General features: G+C 38.4%; 1 protein-coding gene across 3 annotated transcripts in view; it reads right to left on the bottom strand.

Moving 5' to 3' along the window:
- Positions 1-14,499, bottom strand: part of MACROD2 (mono-ADP ribosylhydrolase 2) — a 2,044,226-nt gene that overhangs the window by 1,376,482 nt on the left and 653,245 nt on the right. For all 3 annotated transcript variants that reach the window (XM_028499297.2, XM_028499299.2, XM_028499300.1), the window contains exon 5: positions 8,867-8,983. In XM_028499297.2, the coding sequence (XP_028355098.1) occupies positions 8,867-8,983 (117 nt within the window). The remainder of the gene's footprint in view (positions 1-8,866; positions 8,984-14,499) is intronic.

The following is a 14,499-nucleotide window of genomic DNA, read 5'->3' as shown; positions in this document are numbered from 1 at the left end:
GACTTATATACACTACCAAATGTAAAATAGCTAGTGGGAAGCAGCCGCATAGCACAGGGAGATCAGCTCAGTGCTTTGTGGCCACCTAGAGGGGTGGGATAGGGAGGGAGGGAGGGAGACGCAAGAGGGAGTAGATATGGGGATATATGTATATGCATAGCTGATTCACTTTGTTATACAGCAGAAACTAACACACCATTGTAAAGCAATTATACTCCAATAAAGATGTTAAAAAAAAGAAAGAAAGAAAAATTAATGAACTATCTTGTTTTACACATCAGGCAAGGTGATTTTTCTTAACCCAGTGGTAAAGTGCTTTCCCTATGCCAGCAATGACTTTCTCCCCAGATAGCTACATGGCTCTCAGCTCAGGCATCACATCCCCGGGGAGGCCCTCCCTGACCACCATGGAAAAGGAGTCCCCTCACTCCACTGTCCATTCTCTCAGAACTTTTTATTTTCCTCATAGCCCTTACCATCATCTGAGAGGCTCTGCTTTTACGTGCATGTCTTTATTTTCTGCCTCTCTCTGCTGGGACCTAAGATCGAAGAGGACAGGGCCTTGGCTATCTTCTTCACTGTAGTTTTCTACACTCTAGAAGAGCACTCAAGCCCAGAGAAAGCGTCAATAAACATAGATTGAATAAGTTAATGAGGTATGGGAAGTATTTTCCAAGTAATAATAGAATCTTATAGCTCTATGTCTTAACACTATTAAAAAGTGGTTCTGTGTCTACTCTTTAACAAACTTGCCTAAGGTAGATATGCCCACCCCCAGCTAATCATGGATGAGGAAACCCAGGCTCAGAGGGCTTGACCAAACAATTAGAATATCCTGGATTCAGGACTTCTCCACGGACCTTCTACCTTGACAGTTAGTGTACTTGACCTAGAATCAATATTTTATTCCATAGTGCAGAGCTTGGTCCCATCAATATTTTCAACTGAAAACACCTCTAATCAAGCCATGAAGTGGTCTAATATTTAATCTTTGGGATTAGTGATTAATTGCAAGGATAGTTAATAAGTCTACCCACTTTTTATTTGAATCATATATGTTAGTAATAACTCAAGGAACATTTTAGCACTGGAGGAAAATCTTCATTTAGCTCAGTATCTGCTGCTTATTTCAATAAATGTATTCTGCTGTTCCTGCACATTAACTACCATGGCTCTGAGATTAACCTTTCCTGTTTGCTTGTGCCTGAACTCAAAGCATCCTAAATTACTCAAAGCAATTCTGATGGCTTTAATTTATGAGAACACCTTCAAATGTTCATCTTTTAAATCCTGTGCAACAGTAGCTCCTTTTAAATCTTAGCTGATAACTCTGATTAAGCACATCCAAAGGCTGATTACTCCCCCTGCGGTTAATACCAGTGTCAACGCTAACTACTTATTTCACAGCGGGAATTGCCTTGGAGAGTCCATTTACATTATTTCTCAGAATTGATTTACACTGTTATTTCCTATTGATCACATAGGAAAAAGAAGGTATGGACAGTGTCCTCTGAAGGCCTGCTAAGATGTCAAATAGTGCAAGCCAAGTACAGGCATTTATTCTACACTCAGCCAGTAATGCAACAATGTAAATACCTAGCTGCTTCCAAAATGTAGACATTTTTAAAAGACATTATTTACTATTAGGATTTTTAGCTATTTTATCACAAAGCTACTTGGGGATGGAATCTATGTTACCAAAATGAGTCAAATCAAAATGAAAAAAAATGAAAGAACATAATCTAAGTGTAGGTTATATGTGTACCATGTGGACAAATTAAGCCAATTGTGCCCCTGTGCTGTCTTGCGGTGCTAGAATCTTTGAACAAGCAGCGTGCTGGGTGACAGGGTAACAGAGATGCTACCACAAGAGGCAGCGGTCCTAGCTCTGCAGATTTCTGGAATCATGTAGGCTTATCTGGAGTGTTCTCTTGGTTGGTTCCTGGCAGTGCAACTATGAGAATGACAAAGACAATCCTTTCATTAATTCCTCTAGTAAATATGTACTGAAAGCCTCCAACTCTGAACTGGGTATTATGTTAGATCCTAAGGATTCCAGGGGTGAATGAGACTGATGTGACTTCTGCTCTCCTTAAACTGTTATCCTGTTTGAGAAGACAGGCAATAAACAAGTAAACAAACAAATATAGATACCATCACTAAGTGTGTAAATGCCACAAAGGAAAAGAAGAGCACGTCAAAAGTCTCATCAAAGAAAGCCTTAATCTGTGACCCAAAAGGATGCCTGTGTTATGCGCTGGGCGAGGAATCAAAAGACAAGGATTCTGCCCTGAATTACACCACTGTCTAGGTCATGGTTCTCACGCTGAAACATATGAGAGCTTGTTCAACCACAGAGTTTCTGATTCAGTAGGTCTGGGGTGGGGCACCAGAGTCTACATCTCTAACCAATTCCCAGGAGATGTTGCTACTGCTTCTCCAGGTAGCCCATTATGAGAACCTTCTGTCCTTCTCACTTTCCACACTCATCATGAGGATCACTAAGGAGATAAACTATACAAAACCCCTTAATATAAATGAAAGGGGTGGTGACTATAAAGAAATAGATTCAGATAGAAATTAAATTCCTAAAGCACTTAAGGGAAATGAGCCAATCAGAGTTGATTTTAGGAGGAAAACTCTCATCTCTCTCTTCAGGAAGGAAGGTGCTTTTATGTTCTTCAAAAGCCATTTTTCTCTTGATGGAATGTAAGTCATTTAATTTTGGAAGGGGCTCATGAGGGCCCTCAGGTTTCCATCAGAGACTGGCATTCACACTCTTAGCAGCATGCCCTCTCCACTGCCTTCACAATCAGACACCTGCTGGGGGAGCCATGGTGGCTGAAATCAGGTCATGTTTTGCAGTGTTTTGCAGAGAACTAACTCAAAGCCATCTTATGAGTTGCCTACTCTAGAAACTGAATCTCCTCAGGGCTACAGGCTCCCTTTCAGTACACTGACTAACACCACCGGAGGAAGCAAGGAATAAAGATGTATCGCCTAATACTCTGGTGGTTTGAATTAACTCTCCCTTCAGGGACTTGACTTATTCATTTTCCAATTCTGACCCTGTTGAGAAAAATGACCATTTTTTCCCAGGCATTTTTTTCCCCAAGGTGGTCTTATAATTTGAAAGATTTAAAAGGCTTCAGATCATCCTCCCAAAGTGATGTTCTGTTGAGGCAAAAGAAGCAAGGACTGTCCCAAGAAAGAGATGGCAGGTATTTTAATCTCACTTTTGTCAATAGTGATCTGAGTAAGTCACATACATTCATTAAAATTCAATAAATATTTAACCTCTATAAATCTCAGCTTCCTCCTTTATAAAAAGGATTGTCAGAGACCAGTTGTTGGCAAACTTTTTCAGCAAAGGGCCAGATAGTAACGTTTCAGGCTTGTGGCCATACAATCCTGGTTGCAACCATTCAATTCTGTCACATCAAAGTAGCCATAGACAATATGTAAACAAATGGGCCCAGCTGCATTCTGATAAATTTTTATTTACAAAAACAGGCAGCAGGACTGGCCAACACTTGTCACGGACTCTCTCCCTATCTCAGGAAAACTTACTTGGTCACTGCCGTGTCTCTAATACAGACTTGGTTTGTTATCGCAAGCAACAGGTTTAACCTCTCTGTACCTGAATTTCTCTCTGTGTTGGAAGAAAATATTGCCATGTCAGTTCTCCCAGAAATTTCAAAAGGACTAATGACCTAATGTCTCAAAGTACTACGATTTCTTGATGAAGGGCACAAGAGAAGTACTAATTATTATCAACAGTACCTTTTAAGCTACTATCATCTGATTATTATTGCACCTGGGAATAAAATAAGGATTCTGATTCCCACCTCTCTATGATATTCAAACATGTTATGCTACGGTCTCTCACCTTAGAGTTTCCTTTCAAATGATTAATAAAAAACTGTGAGTTGTACACTTTGATGTCTTACAAAGATTAAATAGAAGGAATAAAAGAAACAGGTTCCACCATTTTATATACACAAATTTAACATATTTTCCACTTATCTTTGATGATTATTCAGCCCTAAAGCCTAAAAGTGGAGCATTCCCAAGAAATAGAATAGACATGTGAGCTATGCTGAAAATCATTAAGTAAAGTTGATATGGCTTCTTTATTTTTATTTGCTCACTTTTAGGAGAAGGTCCATTAAGAGTATATTTCTTAAAATGATACAAATGAACTTATCTGCAAAACAGAAACAGACTCAGAGACATAGAAAACAAACTTACGGTTACCAAAGGGGAAAGGGCAGTGGGGTGGGGGGCAGTAATAAACTAGGAGTTTGGGATTAACAGATACACACTACTGTATATAAAATACACGACAAGGACCTACCGTATAGCACAGGGAACTATATTCAATACCTTGTAATACCCTATAATGGAAAAGAATCTGAAAAAGAATATTTATATATATATATATATATATATATATATATATATATATATATAACTGAATAACTTTGCTGTATACCTGAAACTAAGGCAACATTGTAAATCAACTATATTTCAATTAAAAAAAAAGAGTAAATTTCTTAGACAAGAGACTTTGGAATTAGATGTACGTTAAAATATGATTTAATAAACACAGTGGGGGACTTTCCGGGTGGCACAGTGGTTAAGAATCCACCTGCCAATGCAGGGGACCGGGGTTCGAGCCCTGGTTGGGGAAGATCCCACATGCCGCAGAGCAGCTAAGCCCGTGTGCCACAACTACTGAGCCTGTGCTCTAGAGCCTGCAAGCCACAACTACTGAGCCCACATGCTGCAACTACTGAAGCCCGCGCGCCTAGAGCCCATGCTCCGCAACAAGAGAAGCCACCGCAATGAGAAGCCTGTGCACCACAACAAAGAGTAGCCCCCACTCGCCACAACTAGAGGAAGCCTGCACTCAGCAACGAAGACCCAATGCAGCCAAAAAATAAAGTAAATAAAATTTAAAAAATAAAAAACACAATGGATATCTATCACTGATTTCATAATTTCTTAGAAATATTAATATATGTTTTTTACATCCCCCCCTGCCAGCAATTATCAACCAATCTCCACCTTTAACAACTAATTCATTTGACAGATATTCATTCTCCAGTATACATTATAAACAAGGGACTTCTAGAAAGGTGGAAAGTTTGCATCTATAACAATAAAATGTAGCAAGTAAAAAGGACCCTCAGCACATTAACATGCAGTTTTCTGGATTTTGAGGCAAAAGAAGGCACTTTTAGTTGAGTTGTTTTATGGCAGAAGTGATATTTGAGCTGAGTCTGGAAGTAGAAAGGAAGAAAGACAGAATTTTCTAGAAAGCCCGCAATACAGAGCCCATGTACAGATATGCCATTCTGAGCAATTCAGATCATATAAAAGGTTGTAAGTAGCTCAAGACAGAACAGTAAATCATGGAAGGCTAAAGATAATCAGGTTAACAAGTCTGTGTTTGAGGAAAAACCCACTGAAGGATTCGGAGAGGAGTAGAGTTAGATTTTATTCATTCATTCGACAAATATTTTTTGAACCCCTATAATGTGTCAAGCATTTTTCTAAGTCATACATTTTTCTAAGTATTTTTTACAACAGTAAATGAAAAAGATGCAGAAAAAAAGCTCTGCCCTCATTCTGGTATGGGGAGACAGACAAGAAACAAAATAAATAAGTAAATGATACTGTGTATTTGAATGTTAAATGCTATAGATAAGCAATTAAAAATAAAGCAGAGAAGCAATTAAAAATAGGTTGGTTAGGATGACACCTGAGGGGACATCTGAGCAAGGATTTGAAGCACAGTAGGTGAGGGAGCAAAACACGCAGGTGTCTGGAAGACTAGAATTCCAGGCAGAGGGAACGCTAATGCAAAGGCATCAAAGATCCAGCAAAGCAGCCCGTGTGAGTGAGGGAGAGGACAGGAGGAGGTAGAGAGGGTCACACGTCTAGAGCCTTGTGGACAATTACAGGGACTCTGGATTTAAGAATATTAATCTACAGGACTGGGCAGAGTGGAGTGAAGGAGGGAAAGAATTAGAAGTAGAAGCAACAGGCAAAAATCTATTTGCCAGGTGAAACTGTCTGAAACAATTCATTTGATCACTCATTCATTAATTCAGCACATATGCTAGATATTGACATTAGGATCATGACTGAGACAGACAAGCCTCACCCACATGAAGCTGACCCTCTGGTAGAATGATGAGAGCATGAACAGAAACATCCAACAGGTTGACAAGCTTCTAGAAATCTATAGAAATCTAAATTTTATTATGAATCCAAAAAAAATTTAATATTGTAAAAGAGGACATACCAAAAGATCAAATTGTATAAACAGTCCTTAGTCCACTTTCTAAGTCATTTCTTTACCAAAAGCCTTCCGTGAAATATTGGCCAATATTCTTTCCACTCTTAAGATTACTTCTGAAAAGAATGATCGGCTATTCCACATCAAAAGACATCATTCAAAATATCCAAGCAGTGAAGAAACACTAAATCTTTGAGGCTTATCATTCCACTGATCATGATGAATCACAGAATACAGACTCTAAGTATAAGTAATTCAAATACAAGCATTTATGAATAAATTAGTTTAGCAAGCATGAAAGAAGCAAAGACCAGTCCAAAATTACCAAGTTTGTCTGTAACCCAGACAACAGCATTTTCCAAACAAATTGCTGATGCGCGAAGATATTATCACTGGTGACTGGATGGCTGGCTTTAGTACCTTAAATGATAAAACCGCTGTCACAGAGGACAAATAGGAACTAGATTCTGCTGTCAAACTGTCATGGAATTATTAAATATGCAGGGGGAAAATGACCCAAACAGTATGTAATGAGCTCCCTTTTCATTCTCTCTCTACAAAAGCACATCTGTGGATTGTTAATGAGTCTGAAATGGATGAACCAAATTGATGAGAAAGAAAAAGATCTCTCAGGGATAGGAAAAGGGAAAATGAACATACACAGTGTTTATAAAATATAATTTAAAATACAAGGCTTTGTGAAAGTACTGTGACATACTACAAAGTGGTATGCAAAATGTAAGTGATTATTACTCATTCCTTATTGCTTTCATTGTTTTTCTTTATGTTTTTAATATAAGTCATTAATCTCATTAAACAGAGAAATACCAAGATCTATTCACAAATACTCCATGTTTGTGACTTTCTTGAGGTGGCACTGCCGTTCTAGTCTGGGAATTCCTATCCTGCTGGATGACTTTTTTACCAGATGTGCCCTGTGGGCTGGTGCACAGTGACTTGAATGTGTGTCATCCGATTCAGTAGCTCAGCTCACACAGATTCTGTACTGAGTTCTGTGGATTGACTTTCCATGGCTGGAGTCCTTGTCCCACAAAGACTCACTTGCCCCAGGATGCCCAGGAATTCCAATCATGGAATTTCTCAAGCACAGGTATAGATTGATCTTTGTACCTCAGTGCCTGGTGGTGTACAAGCCTTCAACAGCCCTGAACTGAGCTGAATGACGATCAAAGGAAGCTCCTACAGAGGGATGTCAAACAGGAGCAAGCGCATGAAACAAAATCACCATGGTGTCAATCCATACAGCACAGCCACCATTTTATTTGGTCATATTTAATGATTCTGAGGTTATCTGTCTTCAGAAATTTCAGAGTTGAAAAATTTTTGATTTGTGCTTTAATTCATAAGAAAGAAAGTAGTGAATCAATAGGAGACTAGGTTTAAGGACAGACACCTTAAATCTGAAAATCATCAATAATCTGCTTGTCTTCAGGGTGGAATCTGTCAACTATTATGTATCACAGAGGTAGTATGGTGGTAAGCAGGAAGAATGACCAATCTTGGTAAACATGGAGCCATATAATCCTGGAAAGGGAAACCACCTTTAACACTCAGCGCCTCTGAGTCGGAGGGAGAGGTGCTCGAAACACCATTACACACAAAGGACTTTATTTGACATAAATATATATTCCAAGTAGGACTGAGGGCCATTTGGCCCATGATTTGACTCTTTTTAGTCACATATTCTCCACTACTAAAACAGAAAAAAAAAAAATCAGCTTCACTTTTACAAAAAATGTATTCACCAGGAGGTATCATATAAAGCAGGTGAATAGAATAAACAACTAATTGGTTTCCCAATTTCCAGATCAATGCATGACTTAATGGTGCAATGAAACCCTCTACCTCCACCCCCCAACCCCAGAAGATTGTGCGATAAAAAAACATCTGTGCCTTTAACCAGCTTCTCTTTCAGTATTTTTACTCCACATCACCCCACCCAGTTGGCTAAATGACTAAGCAACAAGGTCAATCAAATGCAATACTTCTCTCCATTCAAATATAATGGAAAATTTGACCATTCCACATTCAAAGAGCAAATACATTCTCACTCTGACAACCACATTCCAATGCCTTTTCCTGAAAGCCAAGTGTGACAGATGCCTCGGCTGTAATTGCCAATCAGCCTTTACATGGCAGCTGAAAACACAATACATCACTTTGATCTCCTTTGCTCTAAACACATCCACAATCAAGAAACCTGGACAAGGAATAAGAAATTGGCATCATTACTAGAAGCTGTCACTCCACGGCACTTAAATACTATAAGGTATATTTTGCTCATATTTTTATTGCTCTGTTTCAGAGACCCTCTGTCAAAGATCCGAGCAAAAATCACCTACGATTAAACATCGCACATTTATATATTTGGAGACGTATTTGGAAAACACATTTCATTACCATGTACAAAAGCTGAATAAAAGCACATATAATTAAATACCACTGCTACCACTTCCTCTTCCAGTTACCTACTTGAGGACTAAAACAAGGTAAGAGTGCTCATCTGATTTTGAAAGTGTTCAAAAGAGCTGTACTCACATTTTGCAGGCAGGTCATAGCCACACGTGATTTTTGCATGTCCAGTTTCACAGCCGTTCAGGTTACGACATTCAGCGAGCAAACAGGGGCCAGCTGCTCTGTGAATACAGCCATCCACTGGAGGAGAGAGAAAAAAGTTAGCCCATATTTGGCCTTTTGGAAATAAATGCAAAACTTGGGATAGGGAAAGAAAAGGAACTCAAGTTTTTCCTTTTAGAAATCAACATTATCCCATGGAAGAAAATCCATGGTATTCAATCCCTTAAACATGGTTTTCTTCTCTCTTTCTCTCTCTCTCCCTTTGGTTTGTGTGGTGAGCAGGAGGGGAAGGGTTACAGAAACAGTGTGCAGCTAAATGTTAAACAACAGGTTCTTTAGAGGTGGGGGAGTCCTGATTATGTAGCCTTTTCCAACTTCAATTGGGTAAATATTTCCACCATGTCTATTTCAAGCTATCAACTCCATGTCTCCTAACACAGAATTGGGAAGAAATGCTAACAATTCTATGTCCGAGGTGGTAAATGCTGCCTCTGACACACCACAGGTTATAGAAGAAAGAAACGTCGAGAAGCAAGTGAGAAAGGCGCTCTAGAACATCTGCAGTCACTGCAAAACTCAGAGTGAAGCTCTCAAAGTAAGAACCAGACCTCTAAGTTCCTCTGCCCTCAGTGGCAGGACACAAATGCAGTAGGTGTCTGCAGGGTATCTGACCGGGGGCTCGATGAGGGGTGAGGTTAGCTTAGGTCTTGAAAAACACCCGGAAGGAAGACCACCCCTCACTCACTTGACATGGATGAAAACAGAACCTCCACCACTCCTGTTCCAGCTCTGCTAACCGAGCAGGCTCTGCCTCTCCCCAAAACAGGGTCTCATCAGCCCTCTGGCTCTCCTCCCTGCCCCTACCTCATGTCTGCCCCTCACGGTGAGAATCACCTTTTGAAAATGCACACCTGATGCCACTGGAAATTAAAACTTTATTTGACTAGATTGGGAGCGAGCACACAGCTGGAGGGCTACAAGACCATATGCACATAATTTAGTAGTTAATGAATGAGCCCTTGGACACAGAAGAAATGCAAGACTCTGAAACAAAGGGTTAGAAGACAGAAAGAGAGAGTAATAGTAATCTGGGCTGTGAAAACAGACCAAGATATTAGTGGTCTGAAGACCCCCCCCTCCACAGTCCATAACACCATGTAATTGATCACTGTTTTATTTTTATTATTATTATTAATTTTGTGAGAAAGCTGGATAATGAGTGGGAAGTTGTCACTGAGGGACATGTAACCTGTCTAATGGCCTCTGCTACCATCAGCTGGTGTGGAAACATCACTTTTGGCTGAACAAGTTTCCTAGGGAAACAAGCTCATCTGGGCTTTACTACATCACCATTTGCATACCTGTAAAATTTGAGAATAAACCTGGGTCTCAGAGACCCTCACAACAAAATGAATTCATTCCAGACAACTCTAGACTACAGTATTTCCAAAAACCTAGGTTGAAATCCAGACTCTACCTTTACCAGCCATACGCTGCTCAAGCCCCAGTTTCCTTAGAAATTAGTGTCAATAATGGCTTTACTAACAGGGTTATGCATGGAATCTGAATAGTATAATGCCTGAGAAGCACCAGCAAAGTGTTTAATACAATGTTATGTGCCCCACTGATGGTAGTTATTATCTTAAACTCCTTAGATGAAAGTTTTGTGTAAATTTTAATGTAAGTATTTTTCTTATATAAAAATGAAAAATATAGAGAAGCAAGAAGAATATGAAAACTACCATTTGCCCTCCCACCTAGAGAATTTTTCAACATTCTGATGTTCACTCTTTCACTGGTTATACACACACACACTCACACATATAATTTTTCTCTTACAAAAATGGTTGATAAATTTTGTTCACTCTTTCACATAGCAATTTTACTTTGTGAACTATTATGTAGTTGTTAAAAAGAACAGGCCAATTTTATATGTAAATAGAGTCAGTATTAAATATGAAAAGATTTCTAAGTGAAATGCCAGGTTTAAAATATATATAATATATATGTATATATAGTATATATAATTTTTATGTAGAGTCACAATTTTGTTTACAGTTATACACATACACACTTACACACATATACATGTATGTGTACTGGAAAGATAGGCACCAAAACATAAAAAGTGAGTATAGGATGGGAAACAGAAGGTGAAACTGTTAAGAAAAAAAATTAGGTCCTAATTTCTCTGTTTAAATTTTTTTACAAGAGCAACAAGAAGAGTATTTTAAAGTGAGTATTTTTTTCTTGGCAAAGAGATCATTAGTTTGAAATGGATAACTAAAATAGGATTTGCTAGCATACTTAATCATATGCTGTTAAATATTGTCTGCATTATTTAGATTGCAGCCTAATGCAGTTTGTAAATATCTGATTTTCAAAATCTTCATGGTTATACCAGCATTCACGACTGCATTAGGGCAATGAAAGTCTAGCTGACGTTATTTAATAATAATGACTACAGCTTAAATGTACTGAGTGCATCCATGTGCCAGGCACTATACTGAGGACAACCGTATAAGGTACACACTAATTTTATACTCTCCATTTTATAGGAGCTTAGAAGAGCTTAGTAACTTGCCTACATTCACAAAATATTGGCAATGTGATTTCAAAACCCCGGGCCTGTCTAATGGAGCATCCATACTCTGAACTGCCATAGCTCACTGCCTCTGGGACTTGAATCCAGGCAGCCTCACCTCAATTCTTGCATGTGGCATGTTGAACCACTATATTACATTACTTTTTAATTCCCATCAATTCTGTCTCTGAGTTATAATGTACATGCAATCAAATGCACAGATTTTAAGTGCAGTTTTGATGAGTTTTAACAAATGTATATACTCATGTAGCAATGATGCCAATAAAGATACAAAGTGTCTCCATCAACCCCAAAACTTCTTCTGTACCCTTTCCATCCAATTTCCCCTCTCACCACCCAGAGGGAGCCCATGTTCCGATTTCAGCCACCTTAGCTAAGTTTTGCCTATTATATAATCTCAAACTTCATATAAGAGATGGAGGATGGGGCTAGCTTCTTTTGCTCAGCATATTTTTTGAGATTCACCTGTGTTGTTGCATGTATTAATATAGTATTTCATTCCTTTTCATTCCTGAGTAATATTCCATTGTTGAATATACCATAATTTCTTTATCCATTCATCTGTGAATGGATATTGGAGGATTTATATTGTTAGCTCTTATGAATAAATCTTCACATTTATACAAATCCTTTTGTGGCCATATGTTTTCATTTCCATTGGACAAACACCTATGAGTAAAATTGCTGGGTTGGTATATGTTTTCCTTTTTAAAGAACTAACATACAGTTTTCCCAAGTGATTATACCAATTTACATATACCCCCAGCAACATATGAGAGTTCAAATTTTGGCAGTCTTTTGGTGTTGTCAGCCTATTTAATTTTAGCAATCCTAATAGACGTAAAGAGGTATCTCGTGATTTCAATTTGCATTTCCCTGGTGATTAATGGTGTTAAGTATCTTGCCAAGTGATTATTGGCCATTTATATACATTCTTTTTGGAAGTGTCTGTCCATGTCTTTTGCTAATTTTTATTGTCTTTTTTATTACTGAGTTATGTTAAAAGTACTATTAGTTCCATAGAATTTTTTTAAATTTCAGATATTTTATTTTTTCAGTTCTTGTGATTTTCATTCGGTTCTTCTTCTTACAGTTTTCATAGCACTCCTGGAATATCCCATCTCTTAACCTATTATATCCATCTTTTCATGTAAATGCATTAACAGATTTCACATAGTAATTTTAAAGTCCCCCATCTGCTAATTTCAATATCTAGGTTAGCTATGAATCTGTTTATATTGACTGATTTTTATATGACTCTGGGTCACATTTTCTCTTTTCTTTGCATGTCTAATAATTGCTGATGGCATATGAACATTGTGAATATGTTGGGGAGGCTTTAGATTTTATTTTCTTTCTCCAAATGGTATTGAAATTTATCCCAGCAGGTAGTTAAATGACTGCCAGGTAATAAGGAGGCTTAGTTTTAGGCTTTGTTAAGGCTGGTCTATTTCACTTTTTCCCTTAGTCCTTGGATGTGGTCTTTACTCCTAAAGCATGGACCTTTGGGGGTTTCAGTGGAAATCCCAAGTTGTTTGGCAACTCCCTCTAATCTGCGGGAGTAAAATTCTAAACTCTATATCCCTAAAGTGAGAAGATGATGAATGCTCTGCCCAGTATGTTCAGCCTTCCAGCTTTTGTTTTCTTCCCCGTCTCCATGGAGTCTTTCCCTGCACAAGCACAGCTCAAGGCTTAGCCAAGGATTAAAGAGCTATTCATTTATAGATTTGGGGGTTCCCCCTCTGTGACTGTCCCTGTTCTGGAGTCTTTATCTCAATTCCTAGTCATTCTGACAAATCTGATTCAGTTCTGATTCCTAGAGCCAATAAACCTATTGCTTTTCGTTTGAGCTCCATCAGCCACGTGCCAGGTAGGGTAGAAGCAGTCCTCTGGGTCAAAGGTATTTAAATGTAGATTTCACCCAGTATGGTTTCCTTCTTTCAGAGGATTCCCTGCTTTTAGTTGCTCTCTAGTGCCAGTAAATACTTTTTGTTATTGCTTTTGTATTTTGCCAAGAATCTGTACATACTGTTGGTGGGATGGCTAGTGTGATACAAGCTGTCATTAACAGAAGCTGGAAGTGTACACATTTTTGATTGGTTAAAACATGATCTCATATGATTTCACAGCTATATTTGTGGCGAAAAAAATGTATGAGAGAAAACGTCAGTGGTAATATCAATTGTATCAATTCTGTGCTTAAAAGTATTGTTATGTCTTTGAAAGACAAAAAAAAGACTATATATGCACAAACTCAATATGAGAGTTTAAAATTCTGTAATCTATTATCAATTATTTTGCTAGACTTATTTTCCTAAAATGAAAATCTGATTTTATTACTTCCCTACTAAAGTAGTATTTGCCATTCCCCACATTCACATTACAAAACCCTTAATTCCAAATTATGGTCTTTTAGCCCCTTCACAAATGTGGTTCCAATTTGCCCTCCCCACCTCATAGCACTCCATTCTTTCTCCTCACACATCTGATCAGGCCACATCTAAATCCTCATGATCCCCTAAAACACACCATGATTTCTCTGCAAAGTACTCTCTACCAAGGATATCTAGCTACGCCTCCCCTTTCCTTTTCTGCCGAGCAAGGTCTTTCTCATTTTTCAACTTCTAGTTCAAATGTTTTCTCCCCTAAAAAACTATTCACAACCTTTATAGGGAACAGTAGTGTCTCTTTATGTTCCCACAATATTCTGGTTTATACACTAATTCCATACTTATAAATTATTTTATAGCTATTACATAAATAGCAGAATGTGTGTCTCCTCGCTTGGTCTATCAGCTCCTTGAGGGCACAGGAGGTAGCTTATTCTCTTGTAGATCCCCAGCTATCTCAGTAACTGACATTTTGTATGTGTTTACTACAATTGAATTAAATGCAATTAAATCTGAGAGGAGGGCTTCCCTGGTGGCGCAGTGGTTGAGAGTCTGCCTGCCGATGCAGGGGACACGGGTTCGTGCCCCGGTCCGGGAGG

This window comes from Physeter macrocephalus, chromosome 14 (assembly GCF_002837175.3).
Source record: "Physeter macrocephalus isolate SW-GA chromosome 14, ASM283717v5, whole genome shotgun sequence".
NCBI lineage: Eukaryota > Metazoa > Chordata > Mammalia > Artiodactyla > Physeteridae > Physeter > Physeter macrocephalus.
This window is presented reverse-complemented; position numbering and strand designations above follow the sequence as displayed.